The 23,316-nt window shown below is 34.6% G+C and overlaps 1 protein-coding gene and 1 pseudogene across 1 annotated transcript; both read right to left on the bottom strand.

Annotated features, from left to right (window-relative positions):
* LOC132622158 (ABC transporter B family member 9-like) lies at positions 1-5,904 on the bottom strand (annotated as a pseudogene).
* Positions 5,905-6,833: 929 nt separating this feature from the next.
* On the bottom strand, positions 6,834-13,538 carry LOC132622159 (SH3 domain-containing protein 3). Its single transcript, XM_060336700.1, has 10 exons — positions 13,278-13,538; positions 12,224-12,346; positions 10,231-10,300; positions 9,853-9,998; positions 8,916-9,017; positions 8,612-8,809; positions 8,442-8,504; positions 8,250-8,354; positions 7,937-8,011; positions 6,834-7,317 (listed from the first exon to the last, which is right to left on the bottom strand). The coding sequence occupies exons 1-10, from the start codon at positions 13,335-13,337 to the stop codon at positions 7,198-7,200; spliced, it is 1,062 nt and encodes a 353-aa protein (XP_060192683.1). The 5' UTR covers positions 13,338-13,538; the 3' UTR covers positions 6,834-7,197.
* Between the last annotated feature and the right edge of the window lie 9,778 nt (positions 13,539-23,316).

Raw genomic sequence — 23,316 nt, 5'->3', positions numbered from 1 at the left:
TACATAAACAAATAACTGAAAAAGAAAAAAGGGAGAAGTCTGTATAAGGGGAGGAAAAGAGACCTTATCTAAGTCTTAGTCTCATGGTGAAGAAAGTAATCTTGATTTTCAGTAATCAGGCTGAAGTCATATGCAATGCTACTAAGGATGCATAAACTCCCATCTTTTATATCCGTAAGACCATCATGTCTTCCTTTCTCTACAATGACTCCATTCTTCATAACAGCAATGATATCAGCCCCCTTGATTGTGGTTAAGAGGTGAGCTACAACCATGGTGGTCCTATTTACCATTATTCGATCCAATGCTTCCTGTACTATACGCTCTGATTCTGCATCTAATGCGCTTGTTGCCTCGTCTAGTAAAAGGATCTTTGGATCGTTCAATATTGCTCTTGCAATAGCAATTCTTTGCTTTTGTCCACCTGATAATTGTATCCCTCTTTCCCCAACCGATGTATCATATCCTTGAGGCAATGAGGATATAAAGTTGTGTGCATTTGCTGATTTTGCTGCTTGAATGATCTCGTCTTCTGTTGCATTCCCTTGTCTGCTGTAGGCAATGTTTTCACGAATAGTTTCGTTAAACAATATTGGTTCTTGACTGACCAGGCCCATTTGTTGCCTTAGCCAACTTAGCTTGAATTGTCTGATTTCCACACCATCCAAATATATCTCTCCTGATTCAGGATTATAGAACCTCTCTATTAGGCTGATGACAGTTGATTTCCCGCTTCCACTCTCTCCCACTAGAGCAACAGTCTACAAAGAGGCGAACAATAAAAGTTTAAGCCAGTCTAACAAAAGATGAAGTACGTTAGAATGTAGAGGGAGTACTTGAAAGTACCTTTCCAGAAGGGATGGTTAGGCATAAATCCTTGAAGATTTGGGCATCTGGGCAAGTAGCATACCTGTAACTCACATGCTGAAATTCAATATCTCCATGAATAATAGCTAGAGTAGTGCCAACATCAGAACTAGAGTCAATCTTGGGTTTTCTATCAAGAATGTCAACTATAGAAATTATAGAATCTTTAGCTTTGTTAACATTTGGAGCCATCGCAATATTATGAGTAACTCCACCAGCCGATAATGTCAATGCAAAGAAAACCTGCAAAGTTAAAGTTCTCATTTCAAAAATTAAGACAGACAGGCAAGAGAGTGAGAGAGAGAGAGAGAATCATGTAAAAACTCGGTCGAATGCCGCTAATCTATGTTCAATAAGGACAGATCCTATGAAGAAACAGAAGCCACCAGTACAGTAAAGTGTAAAAGAACCAAAACCTAAGCTTGCTCCAATAACAATACCAATCTTTACTCCTTTCTTCATTGGGCCTTCACATTTCTTCTGGTACATGTCCATCACTTTTTTTTCTGCACAGAATGATGCAACTGTTGTAATACTGCCAACTGCATCATTTGCTATCTGACTAGCGTCTTCATACATCACCTGGAAAAATGAGCAAAACCTTTTTTTAATAAAGTTCAACCACCTTATGAAAGTGTAATTATGAAAAATAAAACTAACAAAAACCTTTGCATCAGCACTATAACCTTCATACAACTTCGTCTGGAAGAATCCTTGCACACCAGTTAAGGGTAACACAAGAAGGATTATAATTGCCAGAATCCAATTAGCAGTGAAGGCTATCACAAGGCCGCCTAATGCAGTTGCCATGTTTTGTACAATAAGTGCCAGTGCATCACCCACAAGGGTCCTGACTGTAGAGGCATCAGTTGATAACCTTGCACCCACTGCACCGCTGCATTCAATAAACTTCCACTTTTTAGCATATGTCATACTGTTGAGCTGGGGGGAAATGGGAGGGGGGGGGGGGGGGGGGGGTTGGGGATTGAATGACTGTTGACTTGTTGACAGACCTTGAATTTGCAGGGTCATCGAACCAGCAGATTTCTTGGTGGACAACTTTCTTAAATGTCAAAGAACGGATTCTCTTGATCAATTTCCCCCCTGCAACTCCAAATAAATAGTTCTGGAAAGGTATAACTAGCAAAGTTACCACACCGAGGCCAACAAACATGAGTCCCCATAATCTTGATTCATTTCGCAACTTCTGTGGAGGATTAAAGAAGGATTTAATGGCTGCTGAGAGCAAGAGCCCGGATAAGGGCAAAAATAGGCCATGAATATTGCAGCCAATAATCCAAGTAGTACATATGGAAGCTCAGGTTTGTTAAGTTCAGCCAGCCGCCTCAGAGGAACTTTCTTTCGATTCTCTAGGCTTTGCTCGTCATCTTTTTTCTTATCCGCGTCTCCTATTTCAGCTTCATGAAGGTCAATCATCCCCCGAAAAGGATAGCTGAGTGTGAAGGAATGTCTAGATGATCCATGGCTTGTTGATCGCTTCACTGCTGACAATTGCTGGCTTGATGACCTGCTCAAGTTATTGTCCAAATCCATGGTTATATTTACCTTGGCAGAATCCATATTTTTCATAATCAGGTTGTCTTCTTCATCGCCTCCCTTGCCTCCCTGCATTCTCATAAGCTGGGAATATGCCCCATTTGGATCTTGCATCAACTTATCGGGCTTTCCTATTTTCATTATGAGAGTAAAAGATGCTTATACTTATCCAGAAAAGTGACGCCTGATGAACCTCTTTCTCTTTTTTGAATTATTACCTTGCTCTAGTAGTTTGCCAGCGTGTAGTACAGCTATAAGATCAGCATTCCTGATGGTTGTTAGACGATGAGCAACAAGAATAGTTGTTCTTTCCGTCATGACTCTGACAAGTGCTTTTTGGACGATTCGCTCTGATTCATCATCAAGTGCACTTGTAGCTTCATCCAGGAGAAGTATTTTTGGGTTCTTCAGAATAGCCCTTGCTATTGCCAGTCTTTGCTTTTGTCCACCAGGTAGTTGTGTTACCTACCATAGTGTCTAGCCCCTATAGATCCCCGAAACAAGAAAAGGATGAATCATCCTACATAAAATAATTCAAGTTGGTCCTTTGCGTATTAGCAGCTTACAGAAAGCGCAGACATGGATATTAAGGAAAAAAATATTACCTGGGGTAGTTTGTCAATGAAATTAGCAGCATTAGCAAGCTCAATATCTGCACTAATCTCCTCTTCAGTAGCATTTTCTTTACCATAACTGATATTTTTCTTTATGGTAGTTGCAAACAGGATAGGCTCCTAGCTTACTAATCCCATCTGTTGCCTTAGCCATTTGAGTTGATATTTCTTCAAACTGGTACTTCTCCAGCTTCAGGATCATAGAATCTCTCCAGTAAACTGATAATAGTGGACTTCCCGCTTCCACTTTGCCCAACCAAAGCTACAGTTTTTCCACTAGGAATGACAAGTGAGAATCCACTAAAGATTTGCACATCTAGCCTGGCTGGGTACCTAAAATACACATCTTTAAGCTCGATTTCACCCTCAATCTCTTCCAACACAATCCCCCTCGAGTCAGATGTGTCAATCAAAGGTTTCCTGTTGATTGTCTCAAACATTTTGTATGCTGCCGCCTGTCCTGCTGCAAATGCATTCAATGATGGTGTTGTTTGGCCTGGTGACCTGCAAATAGATAAGAGAACAAGCGAAAGGTTTGCACTTCATAGCCTACACCAATTATTCAATAGACAAATCTAAGATGCTTTTAACGGACAGAATTTTACACTTACATTCCACCAATCATTATAGCCATGAGAACATTGATGACATCTCCACCATGATAACCTTTCTCTATTATCAGCTTAGAACCATACCAAATGGCAAGTCCATAAGTAGAGAAAAGAACGAGTAAGACTGTGCCAAGTCCAACCCCGGAAACAAGCCCTTGTCGGACAGTAAAAGCATAGGCAATTTTCAGTGTGTTGTCATACTTATTTATCGCCAGCTTCTCTCCATTGAATGCTGCAACCTAAAGTTATTTAGCTTTTAGATTAGAATTAACAAGTCAAATACAAAATTATTTAGAAACATATTGGATTGTCCTATGAGGCTTTACTGTTCTGATTGCTCCGACAGTTTGCTCAACTAGATTTCCAGCTTGTGCATAGGCAATTTGTCCGCGACTTGACATTTTGGACATTATTAATGCCATGGCTCCTCCAGAAATGACAAGGGCAGGTATGCAAGAAACCAAGACAAGTGAGAGAAGCCATCCCTTTGTGAAGGCGACTATGAAGCCTCCAACGAATGCCGAGAGAAATTGAATGAACTTCCCAACCTGCATTGGTTCAACAAAAGATTTTTACAGTTATTTTCTGTTGGGTTCCAAGAAAAAAAAATTGGGCACAGCTAAAACAGCAATGAACTACAGTAGTAGCAATGTGGCATTAGTTAGTACAGAACAGCACCTTATCTCCCAAGGCATCTTGACTGAGAATAGTATCTCCAGACATTCTTCCAATGACCTCTCCAGTTGTTGTTTCAGTGTCAAAGAAGGCAATGTCTTGCCTCAATATTATCTTCAAATATAATCCCCGAATGCGATTCGCTTGTCTCTCTCCAGTAACCATCCAACATGACATCTCTGCAATGTTACAGGGGCAAGATTTCAATATTGAGTGCACGGGTTCTTTCATCAATTAGAATACCCAAGAATTTAAATGATAACACCAAAACCAAGTAGCGTACACTTACGTAAAAAGGAAGCAATGCCTGAACCAATAGCGAGGTATACATAGTAAATTGCAACCTGGAGATAGAATCAAATTATCTAATTTAATATAAATATCGAGTGCAAATTGCTAGTATTTATCGAGAAAATGGTATGATGAAAAGCCAAAAGTCAAACTTCATGTCTTCAATCCCACCCCAACCTCCCATCAAAAGAGGAAAACAGGAACTTTATTTGCTGCTCTTTGTTTTGTCTATTGAAACATTGTGCATGTCAACTTTGATTGCAGGCATAAAATCGAGAGATGAATCAAACTGATGTAAAACCCCGAAGATGTAAAAACTCATGACTATTTCAACACTGGGAAACTCAACAAGAAAAGAGAATATTCTAAAATAGCTCATGAATATCTCAAGAGTAAAACAAAAAGATATCTCAACAAAAAGAAAAAGTCAGAAGAAAATAAGTTTTATGCATGTTTTATGGATTAATGATATATTGTGTAAAAAAAATTACTTGATGTATACAATAAGAGGTAACCACTTCATGTCAACCTTAATACGGTATAATCTTAGTAGAATTAAAGCAGTGTAAGAAAATTTTATACTGTAAATGCATATAACTTAAACTAAAGGAAAGTGAGTACCTTTGAGACATTACGAAGAACCTCATCAGAAGATGAAGCACCACCAAAAGAATTTACAATTTGGCCAAAAATGATTGACATCAAAGGTTGAGTTAATCCTTCGCCAATAGCTCCAAAGGTTCCAATGATCATTAGTGCAACATCGACCCTATCTGCAAAGAAAAATAATTTGTAGAATGGCACTTTCTGATCTTCATATCCTTTAATTCTCGATGCTTCTTCTAATTTTTCTCCATTATCATCCATTTCTTGAATCTATGCAATAGAGTTGTGCACTTCAAATGAGTTCTTTAAAGACAAAACGCAACGAAAGAAATTAAAGAACAAGCAAAGTGATAGTAATACATAGTAGAAGCTAAAAAACAAAAAGAGATGCACTTTAATTTCAACTTAATTTTCCGCTAGTAATGAAGGTATGATACGTGCATATGTATTTAATCGTAAGTTTTACACTCACATTTGACTAGGATATATAAATCACATACTTTTAGCTAGTAGCATGTGGCCTCCCATTTTTGCCGCCCACATATTCATATGGTTGCATGTTGATATAAAATTTAAAATTTTAAAATGATCTCTTCTACGAGTATATTATAGTACTGTCAAAAGCCTAAATTCAATAAAATATTAGTAATTTAATGACAGAAAGCAGCAAGGCCTCCTGTAGCCTCCGGTGCATATGATGAATAGCCAAGAAATTAAACAACAATGTCAATATGAGCTAATATTAAAAATTCTACATTTACATTCTGGAATTCCATTATGTAATTGGTATTGCAGTTGAATATTTTATCTATGATTACATTATGTTCTGGACTATATATATGATGATTATTATGGAAATATTATTGAAACATGTTCTATTGAATTAGTTTATAAGGGGTTATAGCACAAGTTTTGGTTGGAAACAATATGATCCCTTCAATTTTAATTAGAGGTTTCTAGTTTGAGCGAAAACATGTGGTATATATCAAATTTCACCCTATGGTTGGTACTTGTTACCAATTATTTTTCGCCCCTTTATCCAACTAACTTAACCAAAAATAGTTGGACACTGAAATCAGTATTATTTTCTTTCTAAAATGCAACCCTGAAGTTACAACTATGTGCATCTGAATAAATAAAACTAGGCATAATACATAAACAGACCCGTAAACTTGGCCTCAGCTGGTAAGTATGCCCTCCAATTTTAGGTGTGCACAAGTAGGCACCTCAACTTGTACAAAATTGAACATATAAACACAAATACTGACGTGGCACATAAATTTTGAAGGGCCACGTCAGTGCCAAGTCGATGGCACGTCAGCATTTGTGTTTACATGTTCAACTTTATACTAGTTGAGGTGCCTACTTGTACACACCTAAAATTGGAGGGCATACTTGTCAACTGAAGCCAAGTTAAAGAGCCTATTTATGTACCATGCCATAAAACTAGATCCGCTGAATGCTGTCTGTGGACCTCTTATTTCATGTTCGATGTCACTGAAAGCATTTGCTGCATTTGTTCTGTGCAATGCATATATATATATATATGTGTGTGTGTGTGTGTGCGTGTGTGATTTTTACCATTTGTTTAGTGTTCTGTTGACCTCAGTAATAAATAAAAAATGTTTCTTTCATAATTCACAATTTCACAACTATCTTCTTCAAAAACAAAATTACACAGCCCCTTTTTCGTTCCCAGGTAGAGGGGAAGGATACTAACTCGCTGTATTTCAGCTATCATCCAATCAGCTATGCCCGCGGAAAAAACAAAGGGGGGAAAGGAAAAGACCAAAAGAATAATCTTTTCTATCCAGTATATCCCTGAAGGAACTGATATGAATATATTACACACTTAACTCTATGCTCTTGCATGAACAAATGGATGAACTGGGAACAGATTAACAAATAGCAGCAGCCAAAAACACCATGTCTCAGTAAACTTCAGTCAAATACCAGCAGCAAGAAAAGACGAAGTCTCAGTAAACTTCAGTTGCTCCATTAGAAGTAGGTACTCTTTGTCGTTTCTCCACGTACTCAGATGGAAACCAACCTGCCTTGCCCTGACATTCTCCTTCTGACCACCCTGATTGAGTCACCTGAACGTAACATTAAATTGGAAAAGAGAGGCACTCTTCAATTCAACATCGATATAAAGGTTAGAAGAATTAACCACGGTTTCTTCTATTGGACTCTACAGTGTTTCATTGAACATATCGTGTACATCTATGAAAGATCATAGTTTTATTGCCTCTACAAGTTTTGAGAAGAACAATAAAAATGACACATGGAACATGAGAGTTACGGGTGTGTCATTTTCCTAGTTCATTTATAGAGTATTCTTTATTTTGTTCACTTTTTTCTAACTTTTACTTCCTTTCTATTTTCTTTTTGGTGGAGATGGCCAATTTAAAGTGGGAAGGACCGCAAGAGGGGGCAGGTTTAAAGTGGAAAGTTGGGCATATATTAAATTCATTTCTCAGATAAATTGGGAGATAGAACTTTATAAGGAAGACTAGTGAGTAGTGACAGCAGCCATCTTTACTGGTATATAAGAAAAGGCTTAGGACTTTAAAGGGGCTTTTAAGATATAGAAAAGGAATGATGCTCCAGTAGATATACATGTGAGTTTATGTCAAACTTCAAGCAATATGTTATTATCTTAAGAGAGAGGGTCCAAAAGAATAAGGGGCAGAATTTTAGAATAATATAAACAACCTTACGAACAACAACATAATCACCCACAGACAAGCTTAGCTCCTTTTCTGATTCAGCTTCAAAAGAATGAATAGCCTGTGTGACAGAGACACAAAATTATTACCATGCTTCATTAAATACTTAAAACTCACTAATAAAACGGTAAGAACTACACTGATAAGAGTGTCTCAGAGCCACACAGTTTAAAAGGGCTCAGACCAGCAATACATGCTCATTCTCAATCAGCTTTTCCTCATAGGTTTCTTTCAAATTGTATAATAAATAAATCATTCTGCGATTAAGATTATGACACCTGTTGTTAAGCAGAGGTTACCTCAGCCAAAAAGTATTTTGTTTTCTCAGGCACGTGGGTCGGAGGGTTTACAGGAAGTGTGGCTACAGGAGGAGCAGCCTCTTTTCGCTGTTTTTCAGAAACTATCTGTACAGATTGCAAATTGTCAAGTAAGAAAAAATTAGCTAGGTGTAAAGCATACCTCTGGAGAAATAAGAAAGGAAAAACACTCACCTCAGCTTCAATATTACCCAAAATAACAGCAACTCTCTCATGATAAAGCTTTTCTGCTTCAACCTGCAGATGATTATACTCACTTTCACCAGTTTGAAAATGGTTGACCATGCAAAACAATAAGTATCAACTCCATGAGAAGCAAACATGCACCAGCATACAATACATACCATTGCGACAAGCCTCTGAAATGTAAGCCTCTCCTGCTGTGATTCCACAGCAGCTAATGCTGCAGCTGCTTCTTTACCTAGTACTGCCATGTTGGCTTTCATTTCTTGCATTTTAGCTTCTGCTGCATGCAGCTTTGCCACATTCTCTGGGATGGGAGCTTCCCTCACCCGAGCTTGTCTTCTAGAAACTTCGGCTGCCTGCTTACTTTGTATTCAATAATAAGGATGTGATGACAGCGCAAAATAGTACGATAAGACATTTATCATTACAGTCTTTAGGAACAGGATGAATCGTTACAGTAACCTGTATCTCTGCCTCTTGCCTCATTTTACTGTAGCGCTGAGCAAGATGACGAGCATCCTCTAAGGGAGAACCAGCTACCATAGCTCTCAATGGTTCTAGTACCTGGAAATAGAAAAGCCCATTATAGTCTGCTACCGTAAAGCTCCACTATGAAGTATTGCACGCAGGTATACAGTACAAAGTTTCATGTCTCATCAACTAAATGTGCAGTATCTTAAAAAGGAATAAGCCAGTTACCCTAAATGTAGGTTCAGGACATAACACCAGTTAAAGCCTTGAAAGAGCTAACTTCATCACAAATAACAGAAACAAAAGTGAAAAGGAAGGTACTGAAATATTTGCCAAAATTATGTTTTATGTGACAAAAAAGGCCAGTACCATGATTCTTTAGATATGTTGTTTACCCTTCTTTTTGGTTGGGGAAGAGGATATTACTTTTTCCTTTTGCAACTGAAGCATGTGCTAACAGAAAATCATCCAGAAACCAGTAAAGCGAAAATCTCCAAGAACAAGAAGGGGACAGGGAAGTGACGTCTTTCTTGCCACGTGTGCCAAGGAGAAAACTGGAGAGGAAAATGATTATCATTTAGTTTTTCAAGGGAACTGTTTCAGCAATTTCTTTATGCATTTGTCACTTGCTACCAGCACCAGAATCTAAGACTGTCATCATTGGTTTCTTTGTCTTCACAGTTCCATGAGAAGTCTTTCCCACAAAATATAGCAATAAGCCTATTTGTGTGAGGACAGCATGATCTTAGGCTAAGCTGGGACTATGATCCAGCAATCCACCGACTTTTAGGCCTAGAGGAAAACCTTTTATCTAGCTCATGTAACTCTAACAAACAAATAAGACACTATATCTTGCTTCTAATTAGTTTTCTTTGACATACACCTGATAATCTTTCATACTTCATATTACATGCACGTTTTTACCGACCTGACTAAAGAACAGTTTGTTTAGATCTTCAACCTCCTTCTCTGCATGCTTACGAGCATCACCATAAATAGAAGCAGCCTTCGCTAACACCTCGTCATTGGGATTTTCGACTCCATATTTGCAGCAATCTTCTGATAATTTAGTTCCTGGCTACCATAAACTTCCACCAAATAAGCTGAAATATAAACACTAAAAAGCAAAAAGAAAAAAACATGTCTCGATCCCACAAAATGGGAGAGAGAAGGATAAGAATCTTTTAGAAGTAGCAGCAGACACACTCATTAGTTTATCCAACGCGGCCAGGGAACCATGACTACAACAAAGTTCCATTTGCAGGTAAATCTATATATAGAGAAAATAGGCCTTCAAAAGTTTTACCTGCTTCTACATGCTTGTATCCTATAGCTGTAAATGTTTCAGCTGCCTTAACAATCTCTTTCTGGAAATCCTGCAAAATGATATAAACAGAGATACTAACTTCAGACAGAAAAAGAAACGCAAAGTGAGTTCAGATCAGAATTAAGCAGTGAATTTCCAAGTCCTGGATCCACAACTACAAAAGACAAGATGTAGGAATGAAATGATCTCCGCTAGCATGACATTTATCTTGTTCATACATTCACATTGTCTTGTGCATTCAGCAAAGCACCTTGGAAGGTAAAACAACATATTGTCCACCACCAACAACAACAAAAGCAAGACACAAATGGCAAGCCAAGTGTGTATAGAAGTATCTTAAAATAGGTCATGCGCAAAAAGAATTAGAAAAATGAATGCATGTGGACAAGCCATGCTGAATAGCTCGAGTTGATACAACAAGCAAGCTCGGCATCATTATGCTCAACTAGCCTAAGAAGAAGATTAAGTGCATCTTAACAAGCCAAGAATAAATTATAGTAGTCGGAGAAGAAGAAGACGAAAATGACTAACCAAGTGTGCTAAGAATATCTTAAAATAGGTCAGAGTCAAGCTAATTCATAAAAGTGAATGCATATCAATGAGCCGAGCTAAACGACATTATGATCAGCTCAGCTAGGTCAAATCTCAGCCTTAGCCGGCAAAAATGTAAGCCAACTAAGAATCACAGCAGAGAGGACCATTTAGTTCAGAATCTTCAGACCATGTAGCACTGAAGCGGATATCAAACAAATAATTACTTGAACATAACACTTAGCACCTAGCTTTCACTCGTGGACCCCAACCACACCCTCAGTTATTTTTCTCGAGTGGCTTAGATTTTTATGTTTGGTTTTGTGCTGTATTTAGTCAATGCCGATCTTGTTCATCTTTTTATAGATCAAAGAATCTTAGTAACCACCCAAGACGGTGTCAAAATTATATACATATGGGAATGTTTCCCAACCGCAGTCATCTATCAAGTTAGCCCAACTAACTGTACTTTAGCGGTGTTTTGCCTTTAAAGACTATACGTGTGGACAAAGATAGTCCTATTCGAAGAATTAAGCTGAATTGTTCTTTGTCTATTCAACTCTGGTGTAAAGAGAACTATATAGATGATGCAGAATCAACGATAGATTTTTTTAATTCCTTGTAAGAAACAAGGTTGCCTGTAATCTTTATCCTACAACATGGTAAGTAGTTATTCTTATTTCTATAATTTGTAGGTAAATACACTACCATTAGATACGAAATATTTCACAGTGTACTACAGAACAATATGAAACATTATCAAATGACGTAACTAAATTTAATAGATCTAGACATGCTGTGAAGCTGAATATATTCTCTGAACTTTCAACATAACAAAACCATCTATATTCGGACTATAAGAAAAACATCTCCAAAACTATCTATATTCGGACTCAAGAATCTTCACGTCCCATTTGCATCCCTTCAAAATATATGGAAGCTTCCTCCCCTCAACTCCTTATTAATAATAGAAAATGAAGAAACAACTAAGTTTTTCTTGACTTCCCATTACATCGTTACATAGCAACAACTATTACCAAGCCAAATGCACAAAAATAGCGATCTCGCTTCAAATTTCGGCGTCTTCCTTTTGTAAGTCAGACCTTAACTAAAGCCCAAATAAGGCTCTACCTCCCAGTAAAAGAATTCTTTTTAGCTAAATCACTCACCTTTTTGGATTGTCAACTATTAGCAAGAAGCAGGAAGAGCAAAGCGAAGGCCTTTGATAACGACTAAATCTTTAAAGTAGCTAATACATGCTAAAAGAATATATGAGCAGTTGTTTTCTGCCAGTAATTAAATTGCAGTCAGGAATATAATGTAGTAAATTTCACAGTTAGAAAGTAAATGACTGAACATCAAATGTTCCAATATACCATATCGAGAAAAAACTGTAGTCACCAAACAGGCTTTTATTTACATTATGTGACAGAATCCTTACCCTTTTTTCACGGGTAGACTTATACAACTTGTCCAGTTGGTGATGTAATTGCATCTCTACCTCATCAATGACGATAACATCTGAACCTTCATAACCAGTTGCACTGAACTGCTTGATGACTGCCTGAAGTTTAAGAATCGATATAACTAGCAAGTAAGAATCAATATATGACACTATAAAAGTAACACTTACTGTGAAAAGAAACAATTTGTCCCATATCTCAAAAGTCAATTACTCAATTGAATTCTTGAGAAAGTGGGGGTTTTCTGTTTTCATCATTGTTGCTTTTATACTTTCTTTTTCTGTTTTACTAGTAACATTTCAGTCTTAGGATACAGGATAACTTTTCCTCCTTCATCTTTCAGACAAATGAAGATGCTATTACGACACAGGTTTGGCAGAACACAGTACCTTTGGCTCAAACCAGTAGTTGTCTTAAAAAATAATTTAATATATACAAAGTATAACTTTAGAGCCCAGTAACTTCCAGGGCTACAATACAGAACCCCATAAACTTCAAATCCTGGATCCGCATAAGCTGCTTTGCACCATTTTGTATTACCATACCAATTTCAAACCACAAAGTAAGCACATTTTAGTCAGTTAGAGACCAAAAGAAAACGGGAGAACAAAATCTGAAAATGCACCTTTTCACAACACACACATTCAATTCAAGATAAACTGAAAAGAAAAATCTAACAAGCATAGAAATTCATAAAGCTTAATATCTTCTCTCACTCTCTTCAAAACTTCACTTCTTTATCATTTCCTTAGAAGTGAATTACTGTTATACAATGATTCTCCAGAATTCAAGTATTCATTCGCACATTAAACTCATAAACTCAATTTGGTAATGAAGAAGAAAAGATGATGAATCCAAATTGACTTTACAATTACACAAATTAGCTTGTATCAACCCAAAATTGAAATTTTTCCCATTTTACAGTTCTAGTAGATGAATCACTATAAATTAAGATTACCCAAAAGAAGAAACACGTAAAGGATACATTTTTTTGGTGCCCCAAACAAGAAAATTGGATCAAGAAAGATGGACCTGCTGTTGTTTGGCGACTTGTTCTCTTAGCTTGCTAGCTTGTTTCCTTAAAGCATCCATGGTTTTGCAATTTTTGGATTAGATTTGTTGCTTCCTATATATGATCTGACAAAGGTCTTCTACTACTGCTCTTCAATGAAAGAGAGCTGTTTTTAGCTTTGATTCTTGAAAGTTGAAAGCAGCTTTAATTGAATTGCATTTCTTTTACTCTTTTCTTTTTAACAAGTCCATAAAAGATAGAGTTAGAATTTGATGCAATCAGGTCACATAAGAAAAATGATAAATTTTAATAGTATTAATAACAAGCAAAAAATAAACATGTTAAATTAAATGAAGGTATAAAAGTTAAACTATCAATATATGTATATAATTTAAATCTGTGAAAAAAATATGTATTCTCTATTTCAGTTTATGTGAAAATTTTCTTGGCATTCTCTTTTTTAAAAGAAATTCGCACCTACTATATTTAGAAACTATTAAACTCTAAATTTTTTATTTTTATAATAACACAAATAATATATTAAAAAAAATGAACAACAAAATACCCGCTGTAATTCTATAAATGGGGTCTATAAGGTTAGAATTTACACAAACCTATCCTTATTTCACCTCATGAAATTAGAGAAGTTGTTTTCAAAAGATCCTCATCTCAAATTATCATAAAATACCAAAAATTCAAAGATAATTCTTTCTTTCTTAAAAGGTTGAATTGGGTTTCAAAAAGGCTCTTATAAGGTATGTCATCCATTTATTTTTTTTGGCACGAATTGTCCTTCAAAGGCGCTGGTCTTTAATTTTTAACTTTTACTTAAAAAAATGATCGAAAATATCTCGAGATTCTGAATTCGAATTCCCGCTCAGTAAAAAGAATATAATTTCGCCAAGCAAAGGTTCGTGAAAATTATGCCTTAAAGCAGAAGTTTGCCTTGAGAAATTTTGCAAGACAAAATTTTATTTTATTTTTTATAACTCTGCTTGAATTCTACAAAAATTAGCCCGAATAGGCTTATTTTTGCTACGAAATTATGCGTTGCGAATTTTTTTATTTTTTTTACTGACCTGAGGTTCGAACTCAAAACTTTGAGATATTTTAGACAAAAGAAAAAAATTAAAGAGCAGCAATTTGAGGGCCAAAAGTTAAAGACCACCCCCGAACAAGGACAATCGTGTGAATTGCCCATGTTCAGGTCCAAAGCCACCAATGGACCAAAATTTTCCAAACCTTGTACATATAACATACGTTATGATTTGGTTCCCATAACCAGCTGATGGCCCAAGCCTAATTTTTTACGGGCAATTCGCAGAATTGCCTTTTTTTGGGGTGATATTTAAATTTTGCCCCTCATATTTGTGGTCTTTAAATTTTGCTCTTCGGCTAAAATCCATAGGTTCCGGGTTCGAACTTCCGCTCAGTCAAAAATTTTAAAAAAAAATGCAAAGTAGAGTTTAAATTTCGCTATGCCCCCTCCGGCAGACTTTTAGTCATGTTTAACTAAAAGTCTGCCGGAGGGGGCAGACTTTGCCTTGAAGCATATATATGTATTTTTTTTTAACTTTTCAAGGTAAACTTTTAGTAATGCCTTAACTAAAAGTGTGTCCCATAAAACATAACTAAAAGTATGTCCCATAAGGCGTAAGTTTTCCTTAAGGCATAACTAAAAGTTTGCCTTATAAGGCAAAGTTTAAATTTTGTTATGCCCCCTCCGGCAGACTTTTAGTTGTGTTTAACTAAAAGTCTGCTCCCTCCGGCAGACTTTGCCTTGAAGCATTTATATATATATATATATATATATATATATATATATATATATATATATATATTTTACTTTTCAAGGTAAACTTTTAGTTATGCCTTAACTAAAAAGTGTGCCCCAAAAACATAACTAAAAGTATGCTCATAAGGCGGAACTTTTCCTTAAGGCATAACTTAAACTTTGCCTTATAAGGCAAAGTCTATGCCTTAAGAAAAGTTCTTGCCTTATGGGGCATAATTTTGTTATGCCTTAACTAAAATTCTGCCCCATAAGGCATAACTAAACTATGTCTTAGGAAAAATTCTGCCTTATGAGACAGACTTTTAGTTATGCCGGATCCGGCATAACTTTAACTTTTCCTTAAAGATTGTATGCTGGATCCGGCATACACTCCCCAGTCCTGCCTGGCGAAATTATTTTTTTATTTTATGCCTGAGCGGGGATTCGAACCCAGAATTTCATGTATTCGCCCACCTTTCCAAGCAAAGGGCAAAACTTAAAGACCACAAATATGAGGGGCAAAATTTAAAGACCACAAATTTGAAGGGCAAAATTTAAAGACCACCCAAAAGAAGGGCAATCCGCGCAAAAAAATGATTTTTAAAGACCTCTTGCACGCCATATCATGGCCCAAGCCAGCTTATTGAGAAGAGATGCGAAAGATTCAAGAGATTCATATTTTAGCATGGTTAAAAAAATAAAAATTGCATAAATGGCCAAGGTATCATCTCATTTGCATACGTTAAATCCAATTATAATCTTCCCTCATGCTTTGCAGTACTCATCCAAATGCGTCCTATCGCAGACTACACGCATGATCAAACAACACTCGTGTTTCATCATTACTATTATAGAAGCTGTGCAAGAAATTACTCATCTAACTTGCACCTATATGTTTTGGCCTTTTGGTTCATATTGTTGATCAAGAACAGGTTGGGCTTGGAACAAAGGGAAAAGGGGAAAATGTAAGAAGATGCATCTGAATTCCATCAATTTTATGTCCGATTGAGGCAGTTAATAATTGAATCACTTACCAATGTCAATAGTTGATGATTACATAATTTGAAAAATGTCTGCTAATACGATGATTGATTTAATCAATGTGTTCGGAAAAAAGATACATGTAGGGGTCATGCTATATAAGTTCAAACAACAATTGGCATTCAAACAAATCCTACACGAAGCTAGTCTTTTTAGAAGGGTAAACATGTAATTTCATTGTGTTTTGCGTCAGACGCAATATTCGTACTTCATATGTTTTCTTTTACGTGACATTATTAAACATATACCCATTTTTTTAAAAAGAAAAGTTTATTTGTAACTTGAAGTTTTAAATATGTCATGACATTTTTGTGGCTAAAAAGCATGTCATCAATAGTAATATGAGAAATTTAAAGTCAAAGTATTTACTCGAAGTATTTCAACAACAATAACGTACCCAATATAGTCTCACAATTGCGGTCTGAAAAGAATGGGATGTGCGTAGACCAAACCTCTACCTTTGTGAGGTAGAGAGGTTGTTTCTGGCAGACTACCAGCTCAAGAAAATCATTTTTCATAAATGATTTGAAAGAAATGCAAGAGTAAATAGATATGATGGAAATATTGAAAAAAGCAAAGTGCCGACATTATAAATATTAAAGATAACCAAAGTAAAAGAAATAAAATCGAAGCATAAGATAATAATAGCATAATAGTAATAATAGTGGTAAGGGTTATATGCTCCAGGCTATAGAACCCTGCAAGGGCAAACGCTCTATTACTTACTAGCTGTCTACCCTAATCCTCGACCTCCATGCTCTGCTATACCTCGATGAGCTAAAGATATGTCTGGGGCATCACCTCTCCCCAGTTCTTCCTTGATCTACTTATACCTCTCCTCAAATATATCACCATCAACCTCTGGCATCTCATTACTGAGGTATCAGTGTTCCTAAAAAGATGAATTATTATTTTTAAGCAATTTTAAGAAAAGAAAAAAATCACATGGAATGTAACATAAGTTTTCTTTAGTTAATGGAAATTAAAAAAAAAAAAAACACTAAACACTGCAAAATAAAAATAAAGAAGCTAGGATTTCATTTCTCTTGGACAGATAAATTGGGGTTGTTGAATCGCTAGATTTGTCTTCTGGTCAAATATAGTAAAGAAAGTAATCAAAGTCATATGACAAAGAGTCCCAACTTGCTTATTTAATTCGAACTTCTCCTGCCACATATTTTTCCCACCTGTATCCTTAGCCATGAAGAATAATTTATATTTATAATTATCAATAAATGCCACCTTCTTCAATTTTTAGCATTTGTGTTTGATATACCTATGCACTCTGAAAGGGACTCCTCCCTTTGTTATCAATCAAGATCCACATTTCCATTAATTTGCCACATAACGTATTTATACTTTGTCCCTCCACCGAACCCCCCGACTCAGTGCCAGATTCACGTTGGTCCAAAGATGATCAATTGAATCATCTTCATCAGAAAATTATAGTAAATTTTTTCTCTCACACACACACATATATATAAGGTTTAATGCATATGCGGTCTTCTAAACTTACCCTTTTTTTTCATTTTGACACCTCAATTAAATGTTATTCCTATTAAACCTCTGAACTTGACTTCAAATGTGTCTATCAAACACAATCCGACTTACATAGCATCTCACATGATGTATCCTTGAAATTTAAGCTAATGTATGTATGGAATTTGACAATGTTGATAAAGATAATGCTATGTTGATGATGTATTCATATGTGAATTCTTGATTCTCTTTATAAAATATATTTTGATTTTCAGTTATTTTTAGTTTTAATTTCAAGTTATTGTGATTTGTAGGGTCTTGTGCCAACCATACTTGAATAAAAAAAATGAAACTTACCATATATGTTATGTAAGTCAGATTGTGTTTGATAGACATACTTGAGGCCAAGTTTAGGGGTTCAATAGGAACAACACTTAGTTAAAGTGTCAAAATGAAAAAGGAACAAGTTAGGGGGGTGCATATGCATTAAGCCTATATATAACTAAGGGGCTGGGGTTAGTGAACCTTCGGAGGCAGATGTAGTATTGCAGCACCGAGTTCATTTGAACCCGCTATTTTCAACGCATAACAAAAATTTATATTTAAGAAATTCACTAAAAATAAATAGTAAATGAAACCGTGCATTATTTTAAAATAACAATGGATTCAACTTTAAGAAACTTAAAAATTGAATTCATAAAATTTAAATTCCAAATATGCCTCACCGAAAGGTGGTATTTAATTTTGTCTTTTGGTCATTGTGATTTTATAGAAAGCAAGATTTGCCTAGCTAGTTCAGAAAAGAAAAGAAAAAAGAAGAAAATAAAGACTCGGGTGAATTTGAATCTAAATTTGATTCATTCTGAGATTTTTGATTCCGATTCGAGGAAATGTCTGTTACACTTAATTTTTATGTTTGAAATTTGCGGCCATTAGCCCATTAGATCTAACCACGTGACAAAACAGGGAGGAAAGTGGGGGAAAAGGACATCTTCCCGATTTGAAAATGGACACAGATGGTGTATGTGTCCCTTTGAAATTTTGTAAAGTTTGAGTTTTTTAACCTTTTAAAAAAGTCCCCCTTTTGTTTGAATTATTTTTACAATATATTACTATATTATATAAGAGCAAATGTGAGGACTTTTGTAGTCCTCACAATAATTTCTCAAATTTTTAAAAACTTTTTAATTAATTACTTTTAGATCCTAATCTTATTTATTTAAGTCATTTTTTTTGTTTTTTGTTTTTAAGGTCTACTTTTCAAAAGCTATCGAACCTGGGGACTTTTGTAGTCCTCATAATAATTTCCAATTTTTTTTAAAACTTTTTAATTAATTACTTTTAGGTCCTAATCTTATTTATTTAAGTCAATTTTTTTGTTTTTTGTTTTTAAGGTCTACTTTTCAAAAGTTATTGAACCTTCTACCTTATTTTTCATGTTCTTTGGTTTTCTGGTTGGTGCTCGATATCCGCATTTGAGCCCAATTAATCTAGATAATTTGCACTGTATCGCGCCTATTCGGGGGGAGCGCTTCCTCCAAAGATTTTTTTCATATCCATGTTCGAACCCCTAATCCCTAATTAAGAGAGGAGCAGTTTCATCCGCTTCACAAGTTAAATTATGTATTTGTCTTAAAAGTTCATTAACTATGTATAAATTATTTATTTAGAACTAAATAACTTCAGAAAATTAGGATACATAAGTTATAAATGTCAAATTCTGGCTCCACATTTGATTTGAAGTAAATAATTTCATCAAAATGGAAGTTAAAATATTAAAGGAGTGGAATGAAAATTTTGCTTTCATATAACTACCCACTGGTGGGACTACAATAGGTATATGGTGGTTGTTGTTGTTGTTGTTGTTGTACACTTGTACTAACACAAATTATATTTCTTTAGTTAAAATATCTACTTTTATATCTTGAGTTTAGGCTCGGGCTTAGCACGGGCCTCACATAACTAGTATATATATATATATATTACAGAAGCAATTCAAACAAACAGAGCACAAACACACAATTGACTATGCACTTTTTATAATCATTCAACATAGTTGTTAAAGTCACAAAACCTAACATTGCTAGTAATTCTATAGTAGTACTATATAGGGAAAAGGATCAAAAATATCTCTCTACTTTGAAAAAAGGCTAAAAAAAGTTACAAAACCTAACATTACTTATCCATTTTTCTAATCTAAAAAAAAGGTGGATTTCATATCTATCATTTCGATAAGATGAACTGAATAATTTGTCACCATTTATGGATAATGAAAATGTCATTCCACAAGAATTGATCCACTATACAATCAATGCCTTAAATAAGAAAATTATTTTTTCTATAATGTTCAGATTCTTATCGCTTAGAAAAACGAAGTGACATCTCTTTTTGAGAGACGATCTCTCTATTTTTTGTTTTATTATATAATCCCTAAATTTATGTAGTAAAAAACCCATAAAGTTAACATATCGTCAAGTCATTTCTATTAAATAATGATATCAGACCCTTAGCTTCAACATTGACAAGCTTATTATCTCATTTTTTATCCTAAAAAAGTAAAATTAAAAAACAATAATTTTATTTTGTCTCACTATTTGGATGGACAATCTCAACAGTAATAGACACAAAATCAATTATTCTGACTATTCATATTTTTTAATAAAATACTTAGCCATTACATGTTAAAAATCGAGCTCGAAGCACTCACCTAACCAACAAAGCAAGAGTCGATGTGGTTGCAGATCAAGATTAGGAGCCTGTTTGGATGGGCTTAAAATAAGCAACTTATAAGCTGGAAACAGCTTATAAGCCAAAAAAAAAAAAAAATTGGGTAGGCTAACTTATTTTTTTTTTACTTATAAGTTGTTTTCAGCTTATAAACTGCTTTAGATAAGCTAAACCAAACGGACCCAATTATTTTTTTGAGCTTATTTTATGCACAAAATGACTTTAAACTGGCCAGTCAAACACTCAAAAAAACTAAAAACAGCTTATAAGTAACTTATAAACCAATCCAAATGGGCTCTAGATCGCTATAAAAAGAGTCCTACAAAAATGAATATTTTACCTAGGGAAGCGTTCATATTTATGTTGGGTTTTTGGTCATACGACACAGTGGCTTATGTGCGACTTATGGTCCACGCAACTCTAGTACTAGAATGGTTCTATGATTTTGTTATTATAATCAAGATTCAGTTAGTAAATCTAAATATTTAAAAGAATGTAGCTGGTTAATCTATATGTTAACCATTGGCAGGTCGACTAAACATATAAGTACTAGCAAGGATCTCGTACAAATAAATACTATTCCTCGAGTTTACTCTTTGATCAATTTGTTGGAGTTTGATATGGTCAACTTTTAACATTTCATTGCGACATGCCGACATATCATAGAATACCAAAAAATGGAGGAATGATTTTTTAAGACAGATTATAATTTTAATTTAAAAATATAAGTTACAGAAATTTTATGTGTTTTATTATCAAATTGTTGTATTATAATTTTTCAATTTGTTGTGAATATTGGCATGTACTTTAAAAAAAAAAACTTGTAAAAATAATAAAATCAATCTTACCTCGAATATTTGGGCAATATTAACACAAATTTAACTCTTAATGATTCCATGACACGTGACACTTTTTAGTAGTACGTTAACTACTATACATATTAAATGAAAGCGAAAGTGTACTAAGAGTTAACCCAATGAGAACCCACAAAATGTATGGTTGTCAAATTGGCCACCATTATTTGTCCCAATCTATTGTCTCTTTTTGCCACACAAAAGTCTTCTTCATTTCTCTTGTTTTTACATCTAATTTTATTTCTAGCACTCTCTTCTTCTTGTTTTTTTTTTTTGGGAATCAATTTTCACTTAATTGTCACCATATATGCCTTTCGTTGTTTATCCAAATGTCATCTTAAATTTTTTTTAAGGGGCCACTCTATCCTTTGAGAAATGGAGAATGTTTTTTTTTTTCCTTCCAGTTACATATTTTTCGTTTTTTAGACTCGTAAAAGAAGAAGAAAAGTACATTTCTCTTGTTTTGAAATCAGAAAACTTACCACCACAATTCTCGAATTTTGTTTATCATCATACGGTAGCTTTGATATTGTATTAATAATAATATTTCATGCATTGATGAGTTAAATCAAATTCAGATTCATTAAAAAGAATATCAAAATCGTCTATGAAAGAAGCATTAGATACATTGAGTTTTGTCAACACTTATACCATCTATTTTGCACCCATAGTTTTTTCTTTCTTACCATTGCAGTTAGGGGTGGGCATGACACGGTATTTGAAATTTCGGTTCGGTAATTTCGAGCGGTATTTAAAAATACTATACCATTATCATACCAAATTAATTCGGTATGGTTCGGTATTTTTAAGTTCGATTTCGGTATTTTGGGTACGGTAATTCGGTAACCATAGTTTGTTCACTACGACTTTCATATATACATATAATAAAGAATTATGACTTCGGCTATTCAAGAAACGTCTCAATTATATTATACTAACGCCTTACACGCGTAAAAATATTCAAAAGAAAGAACAAGCAATGCCCTTCGTTAATCAATTACACAAAAAGGACATTTCAGTCAAGATATATATACTTCGGTACACAAAAAGAGCATTTCGATCAATTATATCATACTAACATCTTACACATGTAAAAATATTAGAAGGAAAGTACAAGCAATTCCAACGTCTAAACAATTAATTTGTAGTAATTCTAATTATATATTTTTAATATATATATATATATATATATATATATGAATTGTATATGTAGTTATATGGAATACTTCGATATGGTATTTTGGTATTTTCACTATCAATACCGAATACCGTATCAAATACCAAGCTTTTCAAAAATGCATACCAAATACCATATCAAATATCATAATATTGAAACCATGGTATCAAAAATTTCAATTTTGATATGATAATCGATATATACCGTACCGTGCCCACCCTTAATTGCAGTCATAGTTCACGTGGTGTCACATTATATACTACTATTAATAAGTGACAATGTAAATATTTTGTCATCCATAGTTCCCTTAGAACTGTTTGGTTGTGAGTTTTCCAACCAAAAAAGGTTGTACTTACTATTTATCTCTTTACATACCAAAGCATGATCAAGAAACTTCCTAAGTCATTTTGGGTAATACATGGCTGCTTGAGCCTATAAATATTCTACACGTGGTTTTGTCTTTTTCCCTTATTCTAATTTGCACTCATTCACTTTTTGAGACCATTTCGCTGGCCTTTATAATTTGGTCTCACGCGGACCCCGTGGCAGTTTCTATTGCATTTACCATCATTCTTTCACTTGGGCCTTGGTAATTAATTTTATTATAGTAGCTTTTTGTTATTTTTTTCCTTTATCTTAAAATATTTATCACATTTCATTTTTTGATAGTCAAATTATATAAGCTTTAACAAATATTTTAAGAATCTTTACATTGTGTTGATAGGAAAATTGCAATTTATAGTTTTTTTCTGTATAATTTTTTAATATCTAAATTTTAATTTTAAAAGATTGAATTAATCTAACTCAATTTAGCTCGAAACTAATCAAATTGCTTTATTTTGGGATGTAGAGAATATATTATTTATCCATATACGTGCTGGTAAAATCTTGACAGCTTTGGAGCCAAATTTTCGTTTACACTGAGTAATTAATTAGGTATTATAATATCTTTTATCCTTAAACTTCCTGTATCTTAGCTTCTTTTTAGTGAGCTCATATATGCTTAT

The sequence above is a fragment of the Lycium barbarum genome, chromosome 12 (assembly GCF_019175385.1).
Source record: "Lycium barbarum isolate Lr01 chromosome 12, ASM1917538v2, whole genome shotgun sequence".
NCBI classification, from domain to species: Eukaryota; Viridiplantae; Streptophyta; class Magnoliopsida; order Solanales; family Solanaceae; genus Lycium; species Lycium barbarum.
This window is presented reverse-complemented; position numbering and strand designations above follow the sequence as displayed.